The following is a 27,785-nucleotide window of genomic DNA, read 5'->3' on the forward strand; positions in this document are numbered from 1 at the left end:
GCCAAGTAGACATATGTGTCATTAAATAGAGGTGGCATTTTTATTTAGAAATTATTATGCAGCAATTGGTTAGATTACCTTGGGCTGGAAGACAAGTTTTATCAATAAAGTCCCTATTCACAATTCCTACTAAGCAACAATGAACACAGAGAAAGGAGAATGAATTTATGTGACATTGATGGTTGACCTTCCTTAGATAAAAACAACATCAAAAGTGACATCTGCCTGGAAAATCGTTATTAGTAAGTCTTTGCACATAATATATTTGGAGGCATTTCTTCCTTTGCATGGTGTACTAGCTATGGTAAGCATCTTTGACATGCATTTCTGTAGTGTTGTTTGCATATAAAATAGACTGAATTTGGACAGTCCTTGTACTATGTTGCTTGAATTTATTTCTCAACCAAATTGTATTTTCATTATTTTCTGTTTTGAAGCATATCTATTTGCACAGTATTACCAACAATTAATGGCACTTTTATAGTGTCAGGAATCCCATAATCACAAAATAAAATTTTTGATGATGACCAGGAAAATGTTATCAATTATTGGATCTCACAAAAAATTCAATTAGTCAGGCACTATTTGAATTTCAAGCCAGTGAGATGGACAAATGATGGCCTAGTATGAAGCAAAATATAAAAGTAAGAGGCCAAAACTCATTTAAAAGAGTAGCTAATATATTACTCAAGGAAAAATGGAAGCTACTATACAGAAATTTCAGACTCTGTAGTACTTTCAGTAAATTTCATAAAAAATAAATAATAATTCTGAACAATAGGAGCATAAGATGATAAGAAATTAATTAAGATTACTGTCAAGGGATGCAACCCTGCCCCCACCTTTGATAATGACATTATAATTGTCTAGTTTGACCTAAAAAGAAATTCTTAAGTGTATTTTTATACTACATTTCCTGGTCTTCAGTTCCCTTAGTTGTTTCACTTCTGCTGAATCTCTATCAGAAACATTGGGCCCTTATTCCATACAACTAAGTTCAACAATTTTTTTTGATAACTGTGTATAGGGATTATTCCAGTTATATCTAGGCCAAGGTGAAGGCCCTGTCCTCAAACAGCTTACAGCACAGCGGAAGAGAAGAATGTAGAGAACAATATGTCTCTCAGTTGGGTTTACTAGTTCCTTTCATTATCAAGGTCTGCATGATCACGTGTCTACTTCTTTCATCTCTGCAACACTGGACATTTGATAACCACTACTGTCCTAATTCTAAATATTCCCTCAGCCTGCCATATTTTGTTTTTGCTTTTAAAAAATATCATTCTCAGGAACCTTCACTGAAACCTACTTCTCCATTACTTTTTTATATTTCATCATTTTTTTCAGATTCCATGTTGGGTATCATCTCTTCCCAGTGTCAAATGTTTAAGAGATGGTCTCACTATTCCCAAGATTTCATAATCACCAGGGTGAAACTAACTCCTAAGGCTATATTTCTATCTGTGTATACTCCCTAATTTCAGATGTACAATTCTGATGGTCTTCTAGATATTGTCTGAATTTTGCAAAGGTACTTTAAAGTTCACATGTCTTAATCAGATTAATTCTCCTGGAAATGGGCTATTCTTCGCATTTTTGCCCGTTTGGCAAAGTAGCACTCCAGTTTTGCCACCCTCTCAGATTGGTCTCCTTGGCATCACTCACTATTCTTTATAACTTTGCTCATATTTCTACTTATCAAATCTCTACTTACCTATCCTTCAAAGCTTGGCTGTGGGTTTTCATATCCCTAACTCATATCATCCTATGGTTTGGGTAGCATGCATTTTAAAATCTGCATACAGCCTCTCACGACTTTATTTTTAATCATCTAAGTTGGCACATGCCATTCTCCATCACAATATGCAAATGATTAGAAGTTAGAGAGCATGTCTCATTCACCTTTGGATCCCTCATGGGAATGGGCACGGAGTAAATGCTCAAGAAATGGTTATTGAAGTTGATGAATTCTCTTAATATCCTAAATTCCCTGTTCATTGTATAAAATTTTCAGCTATGACTGCTATGACCTTTTGCTACAATTGCTGAGTTGGTGAAATGCAGCCTCATACTGAATAAAAACAATGGGCATAATTCAGTCTAGGCACTATGGCTGATAGGAATGCAACCTCAGAGAAGCATACCACTTCTCAGACCACATGTGGGTCCCCTGGTGACTTCATCAATGTAGATGATGAGCATTTCAGAGTGGAAATAAAATTGTAAAAGATTTATTTTGCAACAGAAATGAATGAGTCGACAGTTTTTAAGCAGCAGGACACTGCTCTACTATCTTTTATTACCAAAACACTATATAACACTCATCATAGTTTCATTTGAGCATACAGTTTCAAAAATTAGTGTAGTGGGTTTTGAGATTATCATATTTTGGCGGTTGAAAATCTATTTAAAGGAAGAATTTAAATTTGCATGTGTTTAAAACATATCCTCATTTTGTAATAAACTTATAATTCTCCTTTTTGGACAGTAATGAGAAATGATGAGACTCATGTCAAAAAAAAATCAACCTGCATTTAAGTAAAAATGTATCCGAAATAAGATTTAGAAACAAGGCAACCTTTTGTCCATATTTCAGATTGAAAGGGAATATGACATAAAGACTAACCTCCATGAACTTAGCTTGAAACTTAAGATAGCAATCACAAAAATAATTTGCAACCACAGCACAAGGAATGCATTAGTTTTTAAAAAATACAACTAATCTAATCCAATCTTTAATCTAATCATCTACTTGAGTAATATAATTGGTCTTCTGAAAAGACAATAACTTCAAAAAAATTATTTACAGGCCCTTATTAAGATTGAAAGAACTTTATATAAAGCACACATTTTACTATTAATTATCCATATTTATAAGTGGAGCGAGAACAGACATAAATTTAATCTGTTTTGTAGTTTAGACCTGGATTTAGTGTTCTGCCGATTTCATCCCAGATAAATTCTAGAGTTTTCTAAGTAATTACGTTTAGCAACAAGAACAAAAGGAAGATAAAGAAAGGGAAAAAAACAATAATTTGATTAGAAAAATTAAACAAATAATTTGACTTTTTTGGCTTAACATGAAGCCTCCAGGCCAATTTAATAATTATTTTTAAGTGATGTAGAAATGGGTAGGGAGAAAGAGAGGGTACAATGCAGATAACATTTTAAGGCCTTCTCCCAGCCCAAGAAGTTATTTATAATGTAAAAATTCCAATAAGTGCATTTGAAATCATTTCATCTGTATATTTGTCCTCTCCCTTCTCGGTACTTCACTGCTCTGAACTCCTCTAATGAGTTTCCTCCTCTCACATTATAGTGAAGTTATTGAAATCAAGTTTGTATCGCCCCAACATAAGGACTTGTACCATGAAGTCAGAGATTCTTTCTCATTCACTTCAAATTCCTCAGAGAACCTTGGTCATATTTTATTTTCAACACATTTGTTGAATCAAACGAATAACCACAGATTTGTCAGTATATAATTACCTCATTAAACAAGAGACAGGGATAATATTCCACTTTGCTTTACTTAAAAAGATAATGCTTTTCATAAATTAAAAAAAAAATAGGGGCGCCTGGGTGGCTCAGTTGGTTGAGCATCCGACTTCAGCTCAGCTCATAATCTCTCCATCTGTGAGTTCAAGCCCCGCGTCGGGCTCTGTGCTGACAGCTCGGAGCCTGGAGCCTGCTTCAGATTCTGTGTCTCCCTCTCTCTCTGACCCTCCCCTGATCATACTCTGTCTCTTTCTCTGTCAAAAATAAATAAACATTATTTTTTTAAAATAGCTGCAATAGAACAGATAACAACAGAGTGTCTTTTATCCTCAAAGAAGAATACTCAAGTGAAACAGTTTCTCAATAAGTGGACTAACTTCTGAGGTTGAGGGTTAACTACACTTTACAGACAAATTCTACCATTTCTTTGACACATAAAAGATGCTTAAGAGTGTTGTCATATGTCAGCAACATCAAATTTTTTATACATAACTCTAGAGAAAAATCAGAAAGGTCTATCTGCAAAAAAAGGATGCAAAAAATATGGAGATAATACCCTAACTAAATAAGGAGCTACACGTCGAATGCATTATCTAACAAGTGTGCTGGAATTCAGATAAGCAAATGATTTGAGAGTCTGAAGGCAACAAAGACACTAACTGACCTCTAAAGTCACTTTGAGATTTGATGAGAGCTCATTCTGTCCTCAAATGTCATAAGGGCTCAATAGAGTGATCTAGTTTTAAAGGACCAAATTAGAATAAAAAGGGTAATATGGCCACACATTTTATCAGTGTTAATTATTAATACTGAGATTAAAAAAGAAAGGGCTGAGAGTTCGGTAAGCATACTAATTGGTCACTTTTTTCAGCTTGTTTTCCCTGTCAGTGTGAATATTTTAGAGCAGTTCAAAGGGAAATACACACCTGAAGAATACACATTCAACAGGAACCCTGAGCATAAATGTAAAAAGATTTTAAAAGTGAGAAAGGAATATAGGAAGTAATGATGACTTATCCCCACCTTGAAAGGTGAAGAGCACAGAGAGTGGGGTTGATTTGATGCCAGAGGATAGAATCCTCCCTTCCTTTCATTTCAGATCCTTGATATACTTAAGCATATCTGATGCTTTCATGATTAAGCTATTGTGTTATGTAAAATCTGCCTAAAGTCAATAATCAAAATTACTTCCCATTACTATTTGAATCATAGTAAATAATTCTATCATCAGTTCATATGGTGAAACTATTGCTACCCATTATTTAAGTATAAATTATTAGGTGCTATTACTTCATTTACTTTCTCCCACAATAGTATGATTTACTATTGAAGGAAGCAGGGCTAAGAGAGGTCAGAAAACTGCACTGTTACTAAGAGGACAAACCAGAATTCAAACCGATGTCATCTGGTTGCAAAGCCTATTTTTTAAACTACTATATTCTACAGACAACGTTGCTTCTTGTCTAGGACAGTATCTTCTTTGGATTCTTTTGGATTGTGCTGCTCATTTACTGGAAAACTTCCGCGGCCCACATCTTGATTGGAGACAACATCTGTAATTACTTGCTGTCTCTAATCACCACGAAAAAGCACAACTGAGTAAAGCCCTACAAAAGTGGGGGCATGGTGGACTTGGGGATACTCGAGAGGCACAAAGCCATTTCACAGATGACTAGAAAAGGAGAAAATGCAATCCAACTCTGGCAACAAGAGTGTCACACTGAAAAACAGAACCATGGAAATGCATCCTTTCCAGGGTATGTGAGTGTCTTCCTGAAGGAAAAAAAAAAAAAAAAAAAAATAGGTGGGGCATTTGTTTTGAGAGATTACGCTCCTGCCATTAACAAGTATTTGGGCATCTTTGGAAAGATGGGAGACTGACTTGTTATTTAATTTAGTCTAAATGAAAACAGTACAAACCAACAGTGACTAGATGGGGGTACCCGAAAAGTGACCCCCATTGGGTAGGTGAATTGGAAATTGGATAGATGGGAGAAAAGCAGAGAGAAAACCCTTTATCCCACACCAGGTTATGAGGTTAGTCTCCATCCTCATTATCCTTGTTCATATAAAAATGGTACTTCATTTCCAATTGGTATTTCACATATACTGTCATTTATTTCTGAAATCAAAGGACAAGCACATAGCATATACAAAACGACTTTGTGATGGACTGTACCATGTTCTAACCATCAAAAACAATGTATTCTAAACCCTATTGAACACATGTGGAGTGAGGGGAATGACTGAAACAATGATTAAGCCTAACATATAATTCTGAAAATGTAAGAGAGCTTGGAAGTGGGGGTACGCTCAAAAATATTAGTGTATAAATATCAAAATGATCTTTTAAAAATCTGGGAACATAAAGTGGCAGAAAATTAATTAGGCATTTAGCGTGGTCAACTTTTTTTTTGACTTTATTTAAGTTTTTGAAATCTGCCTTACAGACCAACTGCTATTTTCCAGTTTTAATTTACGTCTATGTTATACTATTCGGAGGTTTACCTAGAGGAAAATAAATACCATTTTCTACCTTTTGTTCATTCTTACTCTGATCAAAGTACGTTGTCAAGCAAGAAAGAAAACGTGTTCATTCTATTGTGAGATCACTTAATTACAATTAATGTTTTGAAGGGCATTACACCCAGGGCCAGGTCAAATCTACAGATGGCTCTTGCATGGTGTGATTTGAGGGAGGCTCTAAAATTGTCTCCCACGTTGACCTGCTAGGTACGAACGTTTCTACTCACCTAGTCAGAAATCACACAATTTCATTCACTTGACTTCTTTATCTCATACGTGCATTACTACTATTAAAATGCACGGTTTGTAGGTTGCAAGGAAGGCCCTAGAATTCTTCCCTGCTCACATTAGCACAAATTTTCAAATTCATTTGCCATCTCACTAAGAGACCCAAAGTACTTTTTCTGACTTGAAAGTAAAACATATAAGAAAAATGGGATGTAAGAAAAAATCACATTGTTGGATCTGAGTAGGATTTTAGAGTTAATTCTGTTAACTGCCTTACAAATGATTAGTAGCAGATCCAGAAGGAATTTGTGACCTACCCATTCATAATGGCAAAATTGGGATTGGAGGTCAAATATTTCTTATATTTGAATTGTTGAACACTATATATGGTTACATGATATATAACAAAGCCAAATTAACTTGCAAAGGTAATTCTGGGGGGCGACTGGGAAGAATAAGATGACTATGGCATTAATTCAAAAGTCAAGATAAATAGTGACAATAGAGCTAAAGCGAAGGTTAAATACCACTATGTGAGAAAGTCTGACGACAACTGCCTAATGTAGAAAAGGGCAAGTTCTTGCATAGTCAATGTATGCTCCTAATGTGATGATGGTTTTAAGCTTACTATTTGGGTTTCACTTGAATTATGAATTTATTCCAGTAGGTTTCCAATTGTTTTAACATGTCATTATCAAGTATTTTATCATTACTAAACTTCCTATCATGAGCTCCCTATTCTAAAATACCTTATCCCGTTAGGAATATTTTATTGAAATAATAAATAATCAATTTCCCCAATCTTATCGAAAGATCAACATGAAATAATCATACTATTGATAATAATAAAGAGAAAAGAAAATATTTTAGTGATCTTTTTCATAAATTAATGTATAATTCATAAACAATCCTTAAAATACTTTTTAATGATACCGTTTCCATTACCGCTTTCCAGGGACCCATGGATATAAGTACCCTGGGTCTGAAATTATTAAAATGGTGGGACTCATTCTAATTATTAGATTCAGGTTTCACGAAATTATGTTTATTCTTACAGTGTATTCTTTTTCCTAAGCTAATAAAAGAATAAAACCTCATTCATCATTTGACAGTAAGGTGGGTTGGAATGTAGGCTAAAGCTTATTATAAAACCTATTAATCCACAAGCCCTCTTTATAAAATTGTGTTTATTATGCTAAAGTATAGGAAGCAAATAAAAGCTTTTGTAAAACATAAGTGCATTTCACTACTTATCTACTTAAATTTTCCTTTTAGTTATTTCAGTTACTTTTAGTTATTTCCTTACTAAAGCATCTGTGACAACTTATTTTTATCATTAGCTTTTCTAGCGTATGCCCAGGTCACGTCGTGACATTGGAATGTTGTTTTTGCACTGGAAAATTATCTTCCAAACTTTACAATGAAAGTTAATCCAAAAATCAGTTATAACTACATTATTTCACATGGGTTAAAATTAAAGAAAACATTTGAGGTAATAATAATTAGGAACTAGGACAGCATCCAAAATGGTATTTTCATAGAAAATCCAATACAAATCCTGATTAAAACCTAACCAAGCAAAACGTTGCAGATTACCTGGATTCCAATTAAAGGTGACAAATGAATACTTGACAGGTTTCAATTCCAATTCTATTTATGTCAGAATGATCCATTAATATTGAAGATGAAATTACCAGAATTCAAGCAATACAATTGTACTTTATGACTAGATAGTAGTCTGAAAACTTGGTCCCAACAAAACTTATTCAAATGCCAACTGCTACATTTGGATCACCCAAGGTGAATCACATCTCCTTCTGTCATTACCTATAGATCAAGACTAACATGAATCACGGCTGGCAGATGACAAATGATTACATAAAACTGAATTTCAAGTGTCAGTTACATACAAAATCAGAAAAATCAGTTCTATTATGATGGTCGTTGCTGATGACAAGACTAAAAACATGGTTACAAAAAATAACTAAACACCTTATGTGGGAAATGTTTGTCAGTAAACTTTCTAGTTTCTTAACAAGCTCACCTGTTAAGTTTTCCATTACATGTATGTTTCCTAAAAAGTAACTGATAATGTGTTTGTCATATATAATTATGTTTCTTACTCATCATTTCTTTCTTATTTTAAAGGTCGGATCCCCTCAAACTCAAAAAAACAGAAAAATAACATTAAAATGTGATTATAATGCCAATGATGCAAAATTCTTTCTGTTACTATAGCTGACATCCCAAAATAAATACTTCCTTATACATACGGTTGCTGAGAATGAGATAAATACTTTTTTAAACACAAATAAAATGATAACATCAAAAGGTAATCACAGATATAGGAATGTCCTTAAAATAAATCAATCCTTCCTTCCTTCTTAGGTGTGTGTATGTGTAATATTATTATAGTATCTTAGCTTAATTTTTACTTTTGTGCAAAGCATTTCAAACATATTTGCCTTAGAAATATATTCATCAGCAATGTAATTTATACCAAAATTTGGTAGTCGTTTAAAATGATACTAAAAAATAGTTAATTCTTAAAAAGCACATCAAACTCCCATCCACATAATCATACACCCCCATACACACAGATAAGCATGCCTTTATAGCCATAAGGCAAATGCCATAAACTCTGGATTGTTCATCAAGAGGGATATCCATCAACAGATCCTGATATCATATCTTCTCACCCAGATAACAATGTAGAAAACTAATTATTTAACATGATTTAGTTTAGCCATAATTTCACTTGGGCTCACTTGTCATCTATTACGCTCTAAGGTTGGATTTTAATATTCATAGGTAAACTTCCAGAAAAAAAATCAGATTTCCCTGAATTAATATGCTCTATTTGCATACCATCACTAAAGAAACCAGTGTATAACAAAAGTTAGAATGTCTTATTTCACTTGGGGGATGGGATGGTGAAAGGCAAATCCATTTCAAGTGTTCACCAGAGATATAATGTGTGTGATCCCCCTTCCTTCACTTACATATAACCAAATCTCTTTTTACATTTGAAATAATCATAAAATTAGTATGAACTTTCCTGTTCCATCATTTGACACAAAGCTATTCCTAAGACATTTACTTATAACCTGAAATCCAAAAAATAAATCACCCGTTTGGGGGAAACATAAACAGATGTGAAAAGTTTATAAGAACTATCTGCAGTCTAACTTTATAACATCAAGAAAGTGTAGAGAAGGCCAATTGTGGTAATTATGAGAATCATCTCACAAAAGGGTAAGAATATGGAGTCCTAAAATTTGCTTTCTTCTCTTTCCCTTGCACAAAAATGAGAAGAAAAAAAAACCTTATAATTAAATGACAAGGAGTTCTAATAGTATTTACAATCTATTTTTTGAGAATAAGATATCATCGTTCTTGTTTGACTCCATTTCAGCTATCACTCAAAAGGAGAGGTTCCAAAATGCTTTACTGAATACGTCAGAAAAGAAAGAATTGAGCAAAGTGTGTTTATTGTCATTTCCTTTCACTGAGGCTGGACAATTGCAGTTGAAGAAATAGTTGCATGACAAAAATGAATAGAAGAAAACAATAACACAAGACCTTTATCAGTTTCTATCGTTTAGGTATTATGATTTAATTTTGTTTAGTTTTTTGGTTTTTTTCATAGAAGGTACTAGTCTGATTTATTTGTAAATGTGTTTACTTCTGACAGGTTGTTTGAAAATGATGGTGCAAGTTTGGTGAATTTTATCTATACAGTTATGTTCCTTTATTTGGTATTTCTGGACTTTAGCAAATATTTATTTTTTTTAGGTACAATAGTTTTAGTGTCAGCTATTTTGTTTTGGATTTAGACTGAGCCTCATGAGTCTACTTATTATGGCTCACTAGCGTGATTATGTGTGTGGATGCTGTGTTTGCCCCTACCATTTTCCATATGCTCTGCCTCACCAACACTGCCATCCGGCGTGGTCCTTTCGTAGCTGTCCTCTGGGAGTGGAAGGGCACCCAGCCTTGGCCCTGATGAACTCTTACTGCTTGGTGTCTCTGACTCCTCCAGCCCGCTGTCATAGCAACTCTGCAGTGACCCCTGATGTGGGTCCTGAGGCTGACTCACAACAGAAAACGTCACTCTACGAAATGGCTGCAAAAGAAAAGATTCTGAATGTCACTAAAGTGTAAGATTGTAAACGATCTTATTACAAAACACATAAACGACATACATCAAGGACTACCGGCAACTCATTCAATACAAAATGGTTAGAGATGTTCAACTCTATTTGGTTAACTGTGTTATCTGAGGCAGTGCTAGAATTTCATTTTCATTGTGGAAAAAAAAAAAAAACCTGAAAATTCCCTTTCTGCAACAGAGATAAGAAAACAGCAATTTCACTAAAATACACATTTAACTCTATGTTAGTACCATGTATTCAACCTTCTTCTATTCTGTAGTCTTCACTTCAAATTTGCTTTTCACAAATAGACTCTATCACAAGTGTCACTGATTTGGGAAGGCAATACACATTGAAATAATCATTGTAGGCATTCATTTTTAAAAACTCTGTCTGTATGATACAATGGTTTTAAAATGAGTGTTCTGGCAGTTGACTCAAACTATTAAAGGGATAACTAATAAATAGGAATTTAGGGACACTGTTAGGAGATAGGAATACATTCCTGTTTTTCTTCTTATTAAAAATATTACCTATTGACCCTGAGACTGTAAGGGTAGCATTGAACTAATAGATAAAAGTTCCTTTAACCAGGGAACAGAAAATAAACCCCAAAGCTTAATTGTATGTGCTTACAACGACCGTTTATAGTTTGTTCAAAAGTAGTTACCGCACGCACAGCCTTTAAATTGTAATTTTAAAGTGTTGTAAATTTTTATCCAGTTGGATCCCACAAGTTACTATGACACCAAAGTTGGCTGCACTGAAGATTTACTATGTACAGAATTTACAGATTATTGTAACTACAAAACAAAACAAAAAAATTAGGCTCATTAAGGGAACAAACTAATGCCATGCATTGATAGTATTCTGCACATAACAGTTGAGGGAAAAAAGAAAAACAATATAAAAAGGTTCTGTGATATCTCTCTGAGATTATTCTTGGCAATAGCTGTAGCCATTAAAAACTTGTGTGTGACTTGAAAACGGCATAAATGTATTTTTTAAACTTACAGCTCAGACTGGTGCTTTTTAATATAATGTATAAAAATAATAATGTTGCCAGAAAATAGTGAGAAAGGTCGAAAGCCTTTTTTTGCACTTTTATAACTTGAATACGAATGGTTCGAATCATGAGTCATGACTGGACCAATCTACACATGTAGGTTATTCAAGGGAAAGCTAAGAAGAGTTACAGTATTTCCCCCAAATTTATAAAGTGGTTTCACTAGAGACAAATGCATGCTTCCACAAATCTTCCCTTCACTTTATCTCAGAACACTGGCCAGGAATATTGTCCATTGTTAGCTTTTCTAACCCAGTACCTTGCCCTTCATGTACTTATTTGGAAAAGACAGTCTTAATAAAATCCTATCTTTCATTCTAATTCAAAATCAAACATTTAGAACTGCTGAATACTATTAGGAAGGGAAAACATTTCTCTTCTTTATAATGTTTCACCAAATTGGAACTACAGTATTTTTAAAACAATAATGAAGGGGCGCCTGGGTGGCGCCGTCGGTTGAGCGTCCGACTTCAGCCAGGTCACGATCTCGCGGTCCGTGAGTTCGAGCCCCGCGTCGGGCTCTGGGCTGATGGCTCGGAGCCTGGAGCCTGTTTCCGATTCTGTGTCTCCCTCTCTCTCTGCCCCTCCCCCATTCATGCTCTGTCTCTCTCTGTCCCAAAAATAAATAAATGTTGAAAAAAAAAATTTTTTAAAACAATAATGAAATACTTCTAGTACAAATAGCATATATATATATATATATATATATATATATATATAATGACCCAAAATTTACTGGCAATAAACTCTAAAATAATTACTCTTATTTCATTAATACTACTTCTATTTCTTCACAATAATACAATTGTGATGTTTTAACTTATATTTTAAGTAAATATAGAAGTCGATATGTATTTACCAGGCTTTATCTTATGTGCACAAAGTTTTTTTAATTTTTTTTTCTATTTATCACTCCCAGATGACTGCAAATTGTCTGAATTTCCTCAGTCTCACCTCAGAAATAAGGCCACTCACCGTTTCCTAAAACCACACTGTTCTGCACAAAGAAAATATTCAGTAAATACTATTGAACAATAAGCTTTAAATGGCAATGTTGAATTTAGAAAAGGACAGTAATGGTCATTCAGACATATCACTTCAAGACATAGCAATGGGTCACACACACACACACACACACACACACACAGAAAGGACTGTCAAATGCTATTCTTGATTCTCAAATCTTTAAAAAAAAATTTTACGTTTATTTATTTTTTTTTTTTTAATTTTTTTTTCAACGTTTATTTATTTTTGGGACAGAGAGAGACAGAGCATGAACGGGCAAGGGGCAGAGAGAGAGGGAGACACAGAATCGGAAACAGGCTCCAGGCTCCAAGCCATCAGCCCAGAGCCTGACGTGGGGCTCGAACTCACGGACCGCGAGATCGTGACCTGGCTGAAGTCGGACGCTTAACCGACTGCGCCACCCAGGCGCCCCTACGTTTATTTATTTTTGACAGAGAGAGAGAGACAGAACATGACTGGAGGAGGGGCAGAGAGAGGGAGATACAGAATCTGAAACAGGCTCCAGGCTCTGAGCTGTCAGCACAGAGCCCGACGCTGGGCTGGAACTCACAGATGGCGAGATCATGACCTGAGCTGAAGTCGGACGCTCAACTGACTGAGCCACCCAGGTACCCCTCAAACCTTTTAGAAACAGTCTTCATTAACCCAAGAAGAAAGATCAAAATGAATACAGAAACACTAATACATACTAATAAATTGACAAAGGAAAGTATATAATAAATTATGAGAAATGTTATCTCATCTCTATATAAAAATAGAAAAAACGGTGATGTTTACGTGATGGGAGTAAACTCAGAATCTGTAATTAAATGCTGGTTCAACCAAAGTAGTAGTAGGACAGCACATGGGTGATAGGTTATGTTTGTAACAAAAAAATGTCAAAAATAAGATAATTATTTTTCTATCATGTACAGTATAACAGCTTCTATGAACCTGTGTATTTTCTGTGACTATTTTAATTTCCATGAATTATTTTAGGTTACATATTAAATTTAATGATGAAAAGAAAGCTGTTTTAAATTTAAAATACTAAGATCTATTTATATAATAGAAAATGTCTAGATTCATGAATGCTTTTTGTATGTGTAGAAAAACTAAAAAAATAAATAAATAAGTAACACCTAGTGGATGAAACAAAAATAACTGACAATAAAAATCCAAAATAGAGAGTATCACACAATGAATCATGAAAAATCCCATCCATCATTTTTTTAATGCTTATTTATTTTTGAGAGTCAGAGACAGCACGAGCGGAGGAGGGGCAGAGGCAGAGGGAGACACAGAATCCGAAGCTCCGAGCTGTCAGCACAGAGCCTGATGCAGGGCTCGAAATCACAGACCATGAGATTATGACCTGAGCCGAAGCTGGACGCTTAATCGACTGAGCCACCCAGGCGCGCCCCCCCCATCCGTCATTTTTAACCACATTTTAAAATATTCCATTACAATTCAGCAATACCAACAATATCAGTATTACATTACTATTTCAAGGTCTATTTTGATAGTTTTTTGAAAACAAAATTCTTCTGGCAAAGTATTTAAGTTGGCTATGTGAACAAATTAGTGCAGAATCCTAAATCCTGAAGGAAAACCCATTGATGCAAGGGTTAAGGTTTTGTTCCAATGGTAAATCAGACACACAGATTAGATGGATAGACAGATGATAGATAAATAGTAGATAGATAGATAGATAGATAGATAGATACAAGATACAGATAGAGAGACAAATAAATGGGCAGATAGAAAAGTATTTACATACCATCATTCATCACCAGTTTGGGTCTATTGAGAAGATAGGTTTTACAGCAGAAGTTAAGATAAAGAAATCACATTTTTTATAGATTCTCAAAATGCCGACTCAATAAAAAATGGAAAGCACTATGTTGACTGTGTGGCATGACACAGAGAATGAATTTGCATTATATATATATGTACATATATATATACATACATATACATATATGTATATGTATATATATTATTTTATATATATATATATATATATATATATATATATATATATAACTATCACTTAGTTAATTATTGATACTCTGGAGTAGCGTGGTTTACATGGGGATTCTTGAACCTAGATGTGCCTTAGAATGGCCCAGAGAACTTGTCAAAAAGCACCAAGCCAGTACAGGGCTTCAGCTTAAACCCAATGAATCAGTGTTCAGAGTGTGAATGTATATCAGTAGTTTATAAAGTCCCTCTGGGTAATGAAGAGGCACAGAGAGGAAGGAGAAACCCTGCAACTGAAAGCATTCAAAAAGACAAACTCCCCAGGAAGCCAGGTGGTCCTTTAAGTATTCCTTGATAAAGTTTCTCTGGAGATTGAGTAGAACCATGGCTTCATCTTGGGGTGCAAAAGTATGGACATGAAGACATCTGGTGACCTGAAGTGTCTGAGCTTTGTATTATTCTGTCCAGAGTGGCAAATGATTTCTTGTCTTGCAAAGACAAGCTGGTCTTTCTAAATTTTTTTTTTTTTCTTCAACGTTTTTTATTTTATTTTTGGGACAGAGAGAGACAGAGCATGAACGGGGGAGGGGCAGAGAGAGAGGGAGACACAGAATCGGAAACAGGCTCCAGGCTCCGAGCCACCAGCCCAGAGCCCGACGCGGGGCTCGAACTCACGGACCGCGAGATCGTGACCTGGCTGAAGTCGGACGCTTAACCGACTGCGCCACCCAGGCGCCCCAAGCTGGTCTTTCTAAAACAGGGAAAAGCACAAGAAGAGAAAAAACTGTCAGCCTTCTAGCATTTTGAAATTGTGAAGATGTGTTCAAAAATTAAATAAGTAATGCAAGAAAAGGGTCTTCAAGAAAAGCATTCCAAAAATTTTGAGTGGAAAATGCGTGACAATTACACACAAGAGGGAGTGGTAATTGAAGATTTTATGGAGGCAAATGAATGCTCTAATTGAATAAGTGAGATTGAAGATGTGTTTAGACCATTTCATGCAAAGGAGTAGGAAGAAGAAATGTTGGCGGCAGAGAATTATGCCAAGAAAAAGTGAACTATGAGAAAAACATCAATGGCAATGGGCAGCAAGGCGTTAGAATGTCTGGATGCTTGGATTTACTCGTTATTTCACTATACGTACATTTGCTTTATATTCATTATCTCTCAGGGTTTCAAGGATGTCCCAACATTGTTTTTACAAATTAAAAAAACTCAAAATCGTATAGGTGTGTATATAAAAACAGATCAAGTATAATATAATTAGTTTTCCAATGAAATGGAGATACAAAAATATGCCATGAAACTTGCTTAGGATTTAGGGCAGGCATTGCAAAGGAAGGGTTTTTAGGTTGAGACTTCTAAGGAGAAATTGAGAAAGTGGGGATAGACTATTAATTTTCAAAATAGGACATAAGAGGATTACAGTTAAAAGAAAAAGGTGTGTGCAAAGAGTTTTGTTTATTTATGCACAGTTCTATCTTTCTTCATTTTTTTCTGAAAACATTTGCTTTAAGGTCAATGTTTGAAGGCACAGCTAAAAGCCCCGTAACATAAGGTACAATAGGAATGAATGAAATCAGAGAAATAAGTAAACTAAGAATTAAAAAAAGAAATTAAAAATAAAATTACAAAGGCAAGGTAAACAGTAAAACATGTTGAGTAATAGGATGTATGGTATGCGTGTGTGTAATGAAAAAAAAAATGTTATATTGGAAATAACAGAAAAAGGAAAGGATTTTATTCCAAACACCTCTATAGTTTCACTATTGACCTCAATCAAGTTAGCTGCCCTTTTGGTTCTTTTGCCTTAGGCTCAGGGTCTAAAATGGAGATAACGATACCTGCCCCTTACTAACTTAAATTCTCTGAGAAATAATCAGATGGTTTACAAAATAAAAACCTGAAGCTTCCTCAAAGAGGGAACTATAAATGGTATCATAGCTGAGGCCAAAGCTATATAACTAGAGTGATATCTTTTAATACGTTTTAGGTTTTTGCTTTTTCCTTTTCTTGTCTGTTTGGTTTTTTTGTATTGTTTTGTTGTTGTTGTTGTTGTTTTAATATAGAACTTGTTCAGTAATCCACAAAGTTTCTAAATAGAATTTTAAAAATTCATATGAAATTTCAAATCTAATTCTCCTGTTAATGTGGTGCTTTTATTGTTCAAATGCAAGCTGCTCATAAAATAAATATGTGCATACAAGGGTGCCATTTTTTCAAAAGGTGTTTGAATCTAATCATCTATTGGGCATGAATGTCTCTGCAGTCACTTCTTTTGGAATGTCATTTATCAACTAATTTTTCCTCCAATTATGACACAGAGGAGAATTTCACTAGAAGACACATCCTACTACAGGGACTTTTCAGATATTTTAGAGTTCGTTGCAAATATATTCAAAGATATTAACTCCAGATAATATGCAATCCCTAAGGCATTAGATGTATCTTCCTCCTTATCCCAGGCCCCAGTTGATGGAAATGCATCAGAGTTGGCATTGATTTAAAGTCCTAAAGACTTAGAAGAAGCATTCTCCATTCTTTATATAATTTTATTCACTTCATTTTCTGAAAATCTAGAGGTCCAATGGGAAATGGGCAGAAATGTAATGGAGAGGTCTTCTACCTTCTATACGCAGGCTGTGGGGAGCCCAAGGTGGTTGCCTTTTTCTTCCCTCCCCTATTTTTTGGAAATGCTCATGAGTCCTTGGGTAAGAGGTGTATGAATGCAGTAAACATTTCCCTATAAGATTAATTTCACAGACTGGAAAGGACAAACACAGAAAATAAGGATTTAAATTCGGTGCTGTGTGGTACACAATGTAACGTATTCAATAAATGCATTTGCTCTTTAATATTTTTGATATTCTTTTTTTTTCTGGAAAATGTGAACAGATGTTAAAACTGATATATCAGTAAACTTGGGATTAGGAGAAATATAACCTTCTTGATGAGGAAGGGAGTTAGACTATATTTTTATCTTTATCTTTATCTTTTTTTTTCCTTTTTCCTTTTTTTTTTTTTGAGAGGAAGGGAATTTAAGAAGGGTAGGGGCAGAAAGAGAGAGAGAATCCCAAGCAGGATCCACACCCAGCACAGAACCCATGCAGGGCTCAATCTCACAGCCATGAGAGCATGATCTGAGCCCCAATCAAGAGTCAGAAGTTCAACCATGAGCCACCCAGGAGCCCCTAGACTATATCTTGATTACAGAAATAAAGCTTGCATTCTAATGACATTATGGCAATGGGCATAAAGCATTCATGAAGGGAAAATGTGATGAACATTTGATTCATTATTTTTCTCTAAAATTGCATCTCTATAACTGATAATGCAAATTGCCAAACAGTAAACCTAAATCTAGGCAATATAACAGGTCACACGAGATGTTACCAGAATTTCTACTTCAAATATGAGCTGGGACCAGATATCACCCTACTCTTCTTCAGAAGGTTCAAAGGAGGTCAAGTCAATACATTTCACATTCATAAGATGATTGAAAGAATTTTCTTAAAAAAAGTTTTGCTTTGGGACACCTGGGTGGCTCAGTCAGTTAAGTGTCCGACTTCGGCTCAGGTGGTGGTCTCATAGCTCGTGAGTTCGAGCCCCACGTCGGGCTCTGTGCTGACAGCTCAGAGCCCGGAGCCCGCTTCAGATTCTGTGTCTCCCTCCCTCTGTGTCCCTCCTCTGCTAATGTTCTATCTCCTCTGTCTTTCTTAAAAATAAATAAACATTAAAAAAATTTTTTTAAAGTTTTGTTTTGTTTTTACTGTCTAGAAAGCTGATGTCAAGTTTTACTAAAGGTATGATAACTACCACAATTTCTATTTCATCTTGCAGATTCATTAATTTTTTTTAAATTTTAGAGACTCATAAAACCACTCCCTTTTTGAAAGCACTGGCATAATAACATGTAGCATTTATAACTTGAAACATTGAGAAAATTCACTTTGAAACAAATATGCTATTTTGTTTTCAGAATTCAATAATTGCCAAATATATGTGACATTACGAGGGGCTACCCATTAAAAAAAATCATGAAGTCCACTGCCAGTTCCCAAGAAAAGCAATAGAGACCACATACATATTCACAAGTAGATGGATATTTATTATTTATTCTTCATTGTTAATTGATTTAAAAAGTGACTATCATAGAATCAAAGCACATTTTATGGCCCATAATCAGACATTCTCAAAGGTATTTGCCCTCTACCTGCATTAGCAAAATCTTCTGAGTGACAGCCTGCACAGTAAAAACTTGTTTTCTTTGATAGGACAGTGGCAGATTTAGAAAATGGTAAACAACTGAGGTGAACTTCAGAAATATCCTGCTGTGCACACTACTTGCAGTAAAGAGAAAACATAACCTCGGGGAAGAGTGCAGGAACTGTCCACATCTTATAACCTAGTGACTCCATGTTTATGGGGATTTCGTTTGCAAGAGGATAAGACCCTAAGGATGCCGCGGAAAGAACTTCAGGGTAAATCTCTTTCCTTATTGAATACTGCTCTGCGTCCTGCAGACAACTTTATTGAGGACTTTAAATCTGCACCTTCCTTTTTAGCTTCAATAGTTTTTCATAAATTGTCTCCTTATCTGGAACTCACATACAGCTGTCTTAGTCATATCAATTATTTCTGAATGGGCTGAAAAGGCTTTTTTATTTTTTCCAATTCACTTAGTTACGTCCATCAAACAGACTTCTAATGACTCTCTTTGTCAGTCATAAAGCATTGAAACAGGCATGGAGCAGAACATCGCAGCATTCATAAGGAACACTACATTTTATTTTTAAAGAGGATCTAGCTAAGTCTGTGAGATCTTTCTTGCAACGGCACAGGTACTTGATTAATCTGCAAACATTTTCAACTGACGTCAATGGTTACCGCACAAACATATCTAGGATTCCATAGTGCCTTAAATGGAATACGTCTGGCAGGACCTTCAAAGGAACTTTAACCAGGTCTTTTAAACTGTTTAGGGGCATCTTCTCTGGCTCACATCTCAGGATTTTTCCATACTTCAAACAGTTTTTCTTTCTTTCAAGTCAATAGCAGATGAAAGGATATTAAAAAGTAACATGTTGAAACATTTGGACTAGTTAATTAAAATGCTCATTGGGGAAGGAATAAAATAACTGTATTTATTACTTTTGACTTGCATGTGATTACATATTTGACATTATTGTTTATGTTTGTCCTACACAGGTTGAGGATGCAGATGATACTTTATAATTCTTAGTCCAGTAGATAATAAACTACCTAATATTGCAAAGGAACAGTGATATCAATATTAAAATAGTGGCCGCTACGTATTATAAAGGTACTATTTATTTTACTCCTGCTATCACTTCTCCTCGTTCCATCCCTACATGGGTCATATTATATTCTGATTTTGCAAATGAGAAAAAAAAGTTAGTGAATTTCAGTATTTACTCAAGAACTACTCTAGTCTAAAAATACAAATGGATCTCCTATTTCCCACCCCCTCATGAAAAACGGCAGGAAACAGAATAGCCAAAGCCTAAAATTCTTAGCAAATGAATGCAAACTTTTTTTTCTAAAACTTTTAAAACAGGTATTATGCTCTCAAACACAAATTGTGGGTCCTCTACACTGTGGACACGATTGTTTGATCTACCTTTTGCTCTATTTACTGTCTATAGACACCTGGTCCAGGATTAGCAAACTTTTTCTGTTAAGAGACAGAAAGTAAATATTTTAGGCTTTGCAGGTCACAGGTCTCTGCCCCCACCACTCAATGCTGCTATTGTTGTGCAAAAGAGCCACTGAACATACATAAATGAATGCGTATGGCCATGTTCCAATGATACTTTACTTATGGAAATAGAAATTTGAATTTCATATAATTTCCACATTCTGTGAAGTGTTATTTTTAAATTTTTTTTCAACCATATAAAAATGTAAAAAATTAAATGTAAAGAGTACAACTTTTCTGTTGTATTGACATTTTTAAACATTATCGTGAACTTTTCAAGTAGTGTGTAAAATCCTCATAAGCAATGTTAATCCATTATACCTCTGTTTCAACGATCGTGCCTTGAAAATAGTTTATATTCAATTGTCATTTATTGACATGTTTCGATATTTCTTGTCCTTTTTGGAAATAACTCTTTTTAAAAATTTTTTTTAATGTTTATTTATTTTTGAGAGAGACAGAGAGACAGAGAGCAGGGGAGAGGCAGAGACAGAGAGGGAGACACAGAATCTGAAGCAGTCTCCAGGCTCTGAGCTGTCAGTACAGAGCCCGACGCAGGGCTTGAACCCACAGACCATGAGATCATGACCCAAGTCAAAGTCAGATGTTTAACCAACTAAGCCACCCAGGCGCCCCTGGAAATAACTCGTACCTGGGGAATCAGAAGAACTGGATTTAAGTACTGGCTCTGGTATTAAGTGTGAAATATGGGGAAAAGACTAATCTTCAACTTTAGTATGTTTGACTTTAAAATGAAGAAGTTATAGCAGAAGATATTTAATATCTTTTCCCGTTTCTTAATTCTCTGAAACTGTAGAAGCTGGGTGTGTTGGATTAGGGAATCAATGGCTGAAATCAGCGATTGTAAAGTAGACTTTGCTCACCCATTAAGAAATTCCTTAGAACACTGCCTGCAAATACTAATGCATCTTGGAACGCATTTACTCACCAAATCAAGATCATGAACAAAAATATGCATAATAATCCAATATCTTAGTCAATTACCTTACTGAAAAGTTACAAAAATGGGAAGGTTCCTTCAGGCTTACCACTTTTCATGAAAAGGTAAAGACATTCACCTGAAATGTCAGCTCCTTGGAATATGTTTGCCTAAAATCTCACCTATCCTCTGAAACTGCCTCTTTTGTGATTCCCTTTTCACTGAACCACGTGAAAATGCTGAGTTCCTACTGTGCGCTGAAAACTGTGACATCTCACTCATTTCTCAAAGGTGTGAGTCAAATAGAGGTTGGCAAGGTTGGTATGGAACAGAATGGTGAAAGCATCCTGGGCCATGCTTGGGCTACTTCCTACTTTATTTGAAACTCGGCACAGTCCCTTGTAAGTTTCTATGTTTACACTCACAGAGAAGCAGGAAGGCAGGAGGGGGGAAGTCCTACTTAGAAAAAGAGAATATTGACAAGCAACTAATGAGAAAAATACTGTCTTCACAAAGACATTCAACTCAACAAAGACTTACTAAGCACTTGCTTTGTGCCCACCACTGTGCTGAAAAATCTACATACTGCAAATCCAGCCATTAGGCTCAGTTGGGCACGTGTAGATTAATCACACAAAAGCACTCAGAATGCAAGCAGAGGTTTCTTTTCCTTTTTCGTTTTCCTTTCTTTTGCTATTGTGATAAGCATCAAAAGCTCAGTTCACATGCCGCTCGGTTGCTTTGCATGACTACTCTACACACCCATGGGGTTCCAGAAGCAGCTGAATGAAGTCGATAAACCTATGTCTTATGCTACGCAGTTGGAGTTAGTCTGTAGCAGTTCAAGGGAGCAATGCTGAAGAACCAAGTGGAACCGCAGGAAAACTGCTCAGGTTTCCAGCTACTAAAACATAAATGAACAAATAGGCAACAATAACAAAGATGAAAAATAGCCTTTCAGAAGCTACCTCCTAAAATACATAGAAGCTTAGGCGCACAGATAGAAGCCTGCCTCACGAGAGCCCGACTCAGTCCTCCCGTACTGAAGTGAATGAAAATGAAATGTTCATTTTAAGATTCACTCAAACAGATGCTCCGGAATTTTCGTCTCCTTTTTCCTTTTCCATCTTAGACACTTCATCCAAACTGCACCTGGTCAATCTGTTTAGGAGACTATATACATTTAAAAACATTTACTTTTCCCATCCTATGGAATGAAGTTTTGTGCCCTTAAATAGCATCCCTTGGTCTGGATGGATTACAATGTCTAACAGGAATCAAGAGAGACACACGGAGAAAGGCTCTGAAGTGTTACTTAAACGTTTAATTATTAAACTCAGTTGAAACCTCATTCTTGAGCCAGAACAGCCTCTACACAGGTGAACCTTCTGCTACCCTGGTGAACTCATTTTCTCTGCCATTCCTGCCAGCTTACTTGTTTTATCTCACTTACCTGCACTTCGTTCAAAAGACAGGCTACCAGTGTCCATAAAACGTCCAAGGAAAAAATGTATTCAAAGCCCATATGCTAATTTTCATCTCTCAGTGCAAGTCAAATGACTGCAAAAGAATCAGTGGATATGGGTGTTGGTAGACAGAAAAATGGACCACGATGATGTCCACATTCTCGAATCCCTGGAAACTGTGAGCAGGCAACCTGACGTGCAAAGGGGGATTTATTTTTAGATAGAATTAAGGTTGCTAATCAACTGACCTTAAGACAGGGAGACTATATTGGACTACCTGGGTGGGTCTGATGTAATCTCAAGGATTTTTTAAAAATAGGAAAGGCAGAAAAAGAGATCAGAACGATGCAATGTGAGAACTGTCCTCACCCTTGATAACTTGGAACAGAGAAGAAAGGGGCACAGGCCAGGTCATACAGGTGGCCTCTAGAAGCTATTAAAGGCTGAGAAGGGAACAGATTTTCTTCTAGGGCCTCCAGAGTAAACACTACCCACCAACACCCTTATTTTTGGCCCAGAGGGACCTATTTTCGATTTCTGACCTCAAAAACTATATGACAAATTAGCATAGTTTTAAGCCACTAAATTTTAGGTAATTTGTCATAGCCCACACACAATAGGAAACTTAGAGGGTGAACCATGAACCTGAGGTGTAGTGGGGAGGAAATAGAAGTGAAGCATTTGGGCTTTGGTTTCACATTTATGAAAGGGGTTACAATCATCAGTCAAATGCACATTAGTGTTGCGTTCCTAGATCATCCCACCTATAGGATATTGAGAATTAGCATGCCATTCTATTTTTTTTTTTTTGAATGTTTATTTACTTTTGAAGGAGAGACAGAGGGCGTGAGCAGGGGAGGAGCAGAGAGAAAGGGAGACACAGAATCCAAAGTGGGCTCTCGGCTCTGAGCTGCCAGCACAGAGCCTGAAGCAGGGCTCAAACTCACAAACTGCGACATCATGACCAGAGCCAAAGTCGGAGGCTTAACCGACGGAGCCACCCAGGAGCTCGTCCATTCTATTTTTTTTTTTTTAAGTTTATTTATTTAGAAACAGCGAGAAAGAGGCGAGGGTGGGATGCAAGTGGGAGAGGGGGAGAGAGAGAGAAAAGGAGAGAAAGAGAATCCCAAGTAGGCTCTGCATTGTCTGTGCAGAACCGAGTGCAGGGCTCAAACTCACGAACTGGGAGATCATGACCTGAGCCGAAATCAGACATTTAACCAACTGAGCCACCCAAATGCACCAGCATGTCATTCCAGTAATTATACTTATTTTATAAAACACTCAAATACACTGTGTTACATATTTTATGTTGAAAGTGTTCAGCAAGCGTAAAAATGTTAAAATCATCTTTATAACCCTATTTTCACATTTATAATTCTTTTAATACAGTGAAAACACCAATACACAGGAAAAAAAATTAAAAAAAAAAAAAAAGGAAGCAGACTACGTCTCTGTCCACTTATACAATTGAGGAAAAAACACTTCAAATTTATATTTTGGTCCTCTCTTATTGGATAGCTAATTGGATATCATATTTGGGGAAGCCCACAGACTTTTAAAGCAGAACACCACAATTTCTTTTCCTGATTTCAACTCCAAGTTGAACAATTTTGGGCCACTGACTTAATTCTTCTGAGCCACCATTCGTGTTTTATAAATTTAAATGATAATCTCTCCATTTTAAAGATGCAAGCAAGATCCAAGTCCATCTCAGATATGTAATAGATAAAATCTATAAAATAGATTTTACATTGTAGAGTGTTCTATGAATGACAATTGTGACTTGAGTCCAAAATTGTGTCCATAGGCCAAAGATTTAGGGAGCTGATAAAAGTACAAAAGAAATCCATGAACTTGGAAGAAATAAATGTCTCCCACCACGCTAGCATGAAAAAACAAACAAACAAACCTGATAATGAGTGTCTTGATTTTCAAGAATAGCCTGATCCACACTGGGAGAGTTAATAAATCCTAATTGGTACCAAACTGTAGTTACCATATTTGTAGACATTGCCTCTTGTCTGCTACCTTCTTTCTTGTTTCCTCTTTGGTTTATATAGGTGCACTAAAGAAACTTTTTAGGAAGATGAATTATTTGTGTAATAACTTGAGCTTTTCAAAGGAAAAAAAGAGAAATAAATTCACCAATAAATAATAAGTAAGCTTGTTGGCATTTCATGATTCCTTAGGGAAATGAGAAGCCTCACAACTTGACCCTAATGTAAACCTCAAAAGTAATTCATATATAGTATGACAGGTAGTCGGAAACACTGACGAGAGTCTAATTTTCAGTCATAATTTTAAAATGCAACCTAGATGTCCAATATTTGTCATATATAATTTCAATATTAAATGCCATAAGAACAACTTACTTCATTTACCACTTCCTTGAGAGAAATGATTAAATTCTTAAACTTACAGATAAGGGGCATTTTTAAGCAAGACAGAAAAACGAGCCAGGTCCATGAGAAATAATGTCATAAGACGATCATATTTTATTACTACTACTAATTTGGCTTTCTCAGTATTTTTACATTTCACCTTTAGAAGACACTTAGTGAGTATAAAAATATTTTTATTGCTTTTTTTTTAACTTTATGGCTTCCTCAGGGCTCTGACTTTTTTCTTCCCCCACAAGTTCATATACATTGCCATTTGTACACATTATTTCAGTGATTTCTTAATTTTCACTTTAGAAGTGCCAAAACGATAACACTTTGGGCACTCATAGTTTGTAAAATTCATTATAGCATATTAAACCGTTCAACGCAGCGATGCTCCTGCCCCTTGGATCTCATTATATGCATCCGATGTGTTAAGAAATAACATTAATAATAAGCTATGTAATTAAGTTAACTCCTATTCTGGAGGGAAGCAACATAGTTTTGACATCTCTCTCTCTCTCTCTCTCTCTCACTCTCAGTCTCTTATTAGTGTTTAACTTCTGTTTTGTTTTTTTTTTTTTTTAATGACCGCTACTTATCTGCAAAGATTATGAATTACCTAGGGATGGCATATGTCATCATTGGCCAGTCTGACAGAGAACCCTGAAGTAAAACACAGCTAAGCAAGAGACTAACACACTCCAACAACTGATCAATAGAAAGAGAAACACTTTAGGGGGTAATCAGTAATTGGTAGCAGACATCACCTGGAACATATTGAAAGAAGACAAAGCCTCCTTAATGATAAAGTTGACAAAGAGTCTGCACTTAAAATGCATAGTGATATTCCCTAACACTCATTGATTGCTTACTATGTGTCCATTGAAGCTTATTTAATTGTCACAATAGCACTACGGAGTAAATGAGGAAACCGATGCCCATGGAGGTAAGTGGCCCACAGTCACACAGTTGCTAAGTGATCCACAGTCTGGTTCTTACTCACCAAGCAGTAGCTTGGCTTTCATTGAACCCTGAGAAATTGATAAACAGAGAATTAGACTTCCGCATATATTGATAAGAGCACTGGAATAACTAAACCATAATCTAACACAGATGAGCTAATAGAAAAGTAAACCTGGGGTGCCTGGGTGGCTCAGTCGGTTAGGCTTCCGACTAAGGCTCAGGTCATGATCTCATCGTTCGTGAGTTCGAGCCCCGCATCGGGCTCTACACTGACAACTCAGAGCCTAGAGGCTGCTTCAGATTCTGTGTCTCCGTCTCTCTCTGCCCCTCCTCCACTCATATTCTGTCTCTCTCTCTTTCAAAAATAAATACACATTAAGAAAAAAAAAATTTTAAAAGAAAGAAAAGTAAAGCTGGATTACAAAAAACAAAAACAGAAACAACAACAATAACAACAAAAAAAAAAACAAGTCCTTAGCAGAAAAAAGTCAATTATTTTAGCCACTTCTGATAAGTGTATTTCACGGGTTCCTTGGGCTTAATAATTAGACATTCAGATTTGAACTCCATTGGAAATCACCTGTAGTTTATGCTTATGTTTAAGCCACTTGTAAAGAAAAAGATATGTACTTTCACCATATGAGGTTAAGTAATTTTCAATTTTTTTTAGAGAGACAGAGATAGCATGAGTGAGGGAGAGGCAGAGAGGCAAGGGAGAGAGAGCGAATCCTAAGCAGGCTCCATGCTTCCAGGGCAGAGCCCAACATGGGGCTTGAACTCAGGAAACCGGGAGATGGTGACTTGAGCCGAAACCAAGAGTAGGCCACTTAACCGAATGAGCTACTCAGGCACCTCCCTTAAGTAATTTTTTAAAATTCCAATAAACCTTCCTGCCTTGTCCTACACAAGTCAGCTATTCTCTATTCTTGCTGCATATTTGAATTACCTGGGAAACTTAAAGAATAGTTATGCTTGGACTACATCCCACACTACTTTGTAATAGGGCTCAGTATCTATGTCAGCAAGGTTGACGATTCACTTTGATCTTAAAATAAAATGGGAAATCAACCTAATTTCAATCTACCTTGGCTACCAAGAATCTCAGCACTCAATTACCATATATTTGTAGGCCCAAGTAGGGTAGGTGTATTTTCTTATTCTCTCTATGTGGTTTTTGAGGTGCTATTTCTATTTTAATAGTCTCATTATGTGTTTTGTCATAAAATATCTCAAATCCTTTTGGAAGCAGATAACCTACATTTTGAAAATGATTATAGAAAAACTTAAAATGAGTGCTTCTTATCATTCACTTTATCTACTTTGGGAAAAATTGGCTTGGGTGTTATTTTTGTAAAGCCATAATATATTCTAGGGAAAGTAATTTGTAATTAAAATCAGCCATACTTGGGGTTTTATTCAGAAACAAGATGACTAATGGAGTTTTATTTATTAGTTAGTATGGGAATGACCAATGTGTCATTAGAGATACAAGAAAATTCATCTTTAAAAAGTTCTCTAATATGTACCATGAGATATGTAAGACCTATTTTGCTCCTCAATTAGCAATTAGTCTTGTATGGCTGATGATAGCTCTATTTTTCATGTTTCAAATGCATATTGCTATCTCTGACTTTATTTCCATATGATTATGTTTTAGTTCTTCCTTTAGGACTAGGAAATCCCCATACATAATGCCATCACATTATGAAGCATTCCTAAAACCATGGCTTTACCACCTTTTCCTTCTTTGAACATTTCTTGTGCCATTTTGTTCACATTCTTTTTCTCCCATATAATCTCAAATCATTCTGCTGATATACTGCATCAGCCATCTAGAACAAATCACCCTT

At 35.7% G+C, this 27,785-nt stretch overlaps 1 protein-coding gene across 9 annotated transcripts in view; it reads right to left on the reverse strand.

The window, feature by feature from the left end:
- PCDH7 (protocadherin 7) overlaps positions 1 to 27,785 on the reverse strand; it is a 424,848-nt gene that overhangs the window by 223,079 nt on the left and 173,984 nt on the right. For 3 of the 9 annotated variants that reach the window (XM_086705263.1, XM_086705266.1, XM_086705269.1), the window contains one exon: positions 10,186 to 10,378. The exons of 1 other annotated variant lie outside the window; for it this stretch is intronic. In XM_086705263.1, the coding sequence (XP_086561389.1) occupies positions 10,186 to 10,378 (193 nt within the window). Of the gene's footprint in view, positions 1 to 10,161; positions 10,379 to 27,785 lie in introns of all 9 variants that reach the window. 5 more of the 9 variants (XM_086705262.1, XM_086705264.1, XM_086705268.1 and 2 more) reach the window with 2 other exon arrangements.

Source organism: Puma concolor, chromosome B1 (assembly GCF_028749965.1).
Source record: "Puma concolor isolate L17-30 chromosome B1, mPumCon1.1.hap2, whole genome shotgun sequence".
Lineage (NCBI taxonomy): Eukaryota > Metazoa > Chordata > Mammalia > Carnivora > Felidae > Puma > Puma concolor.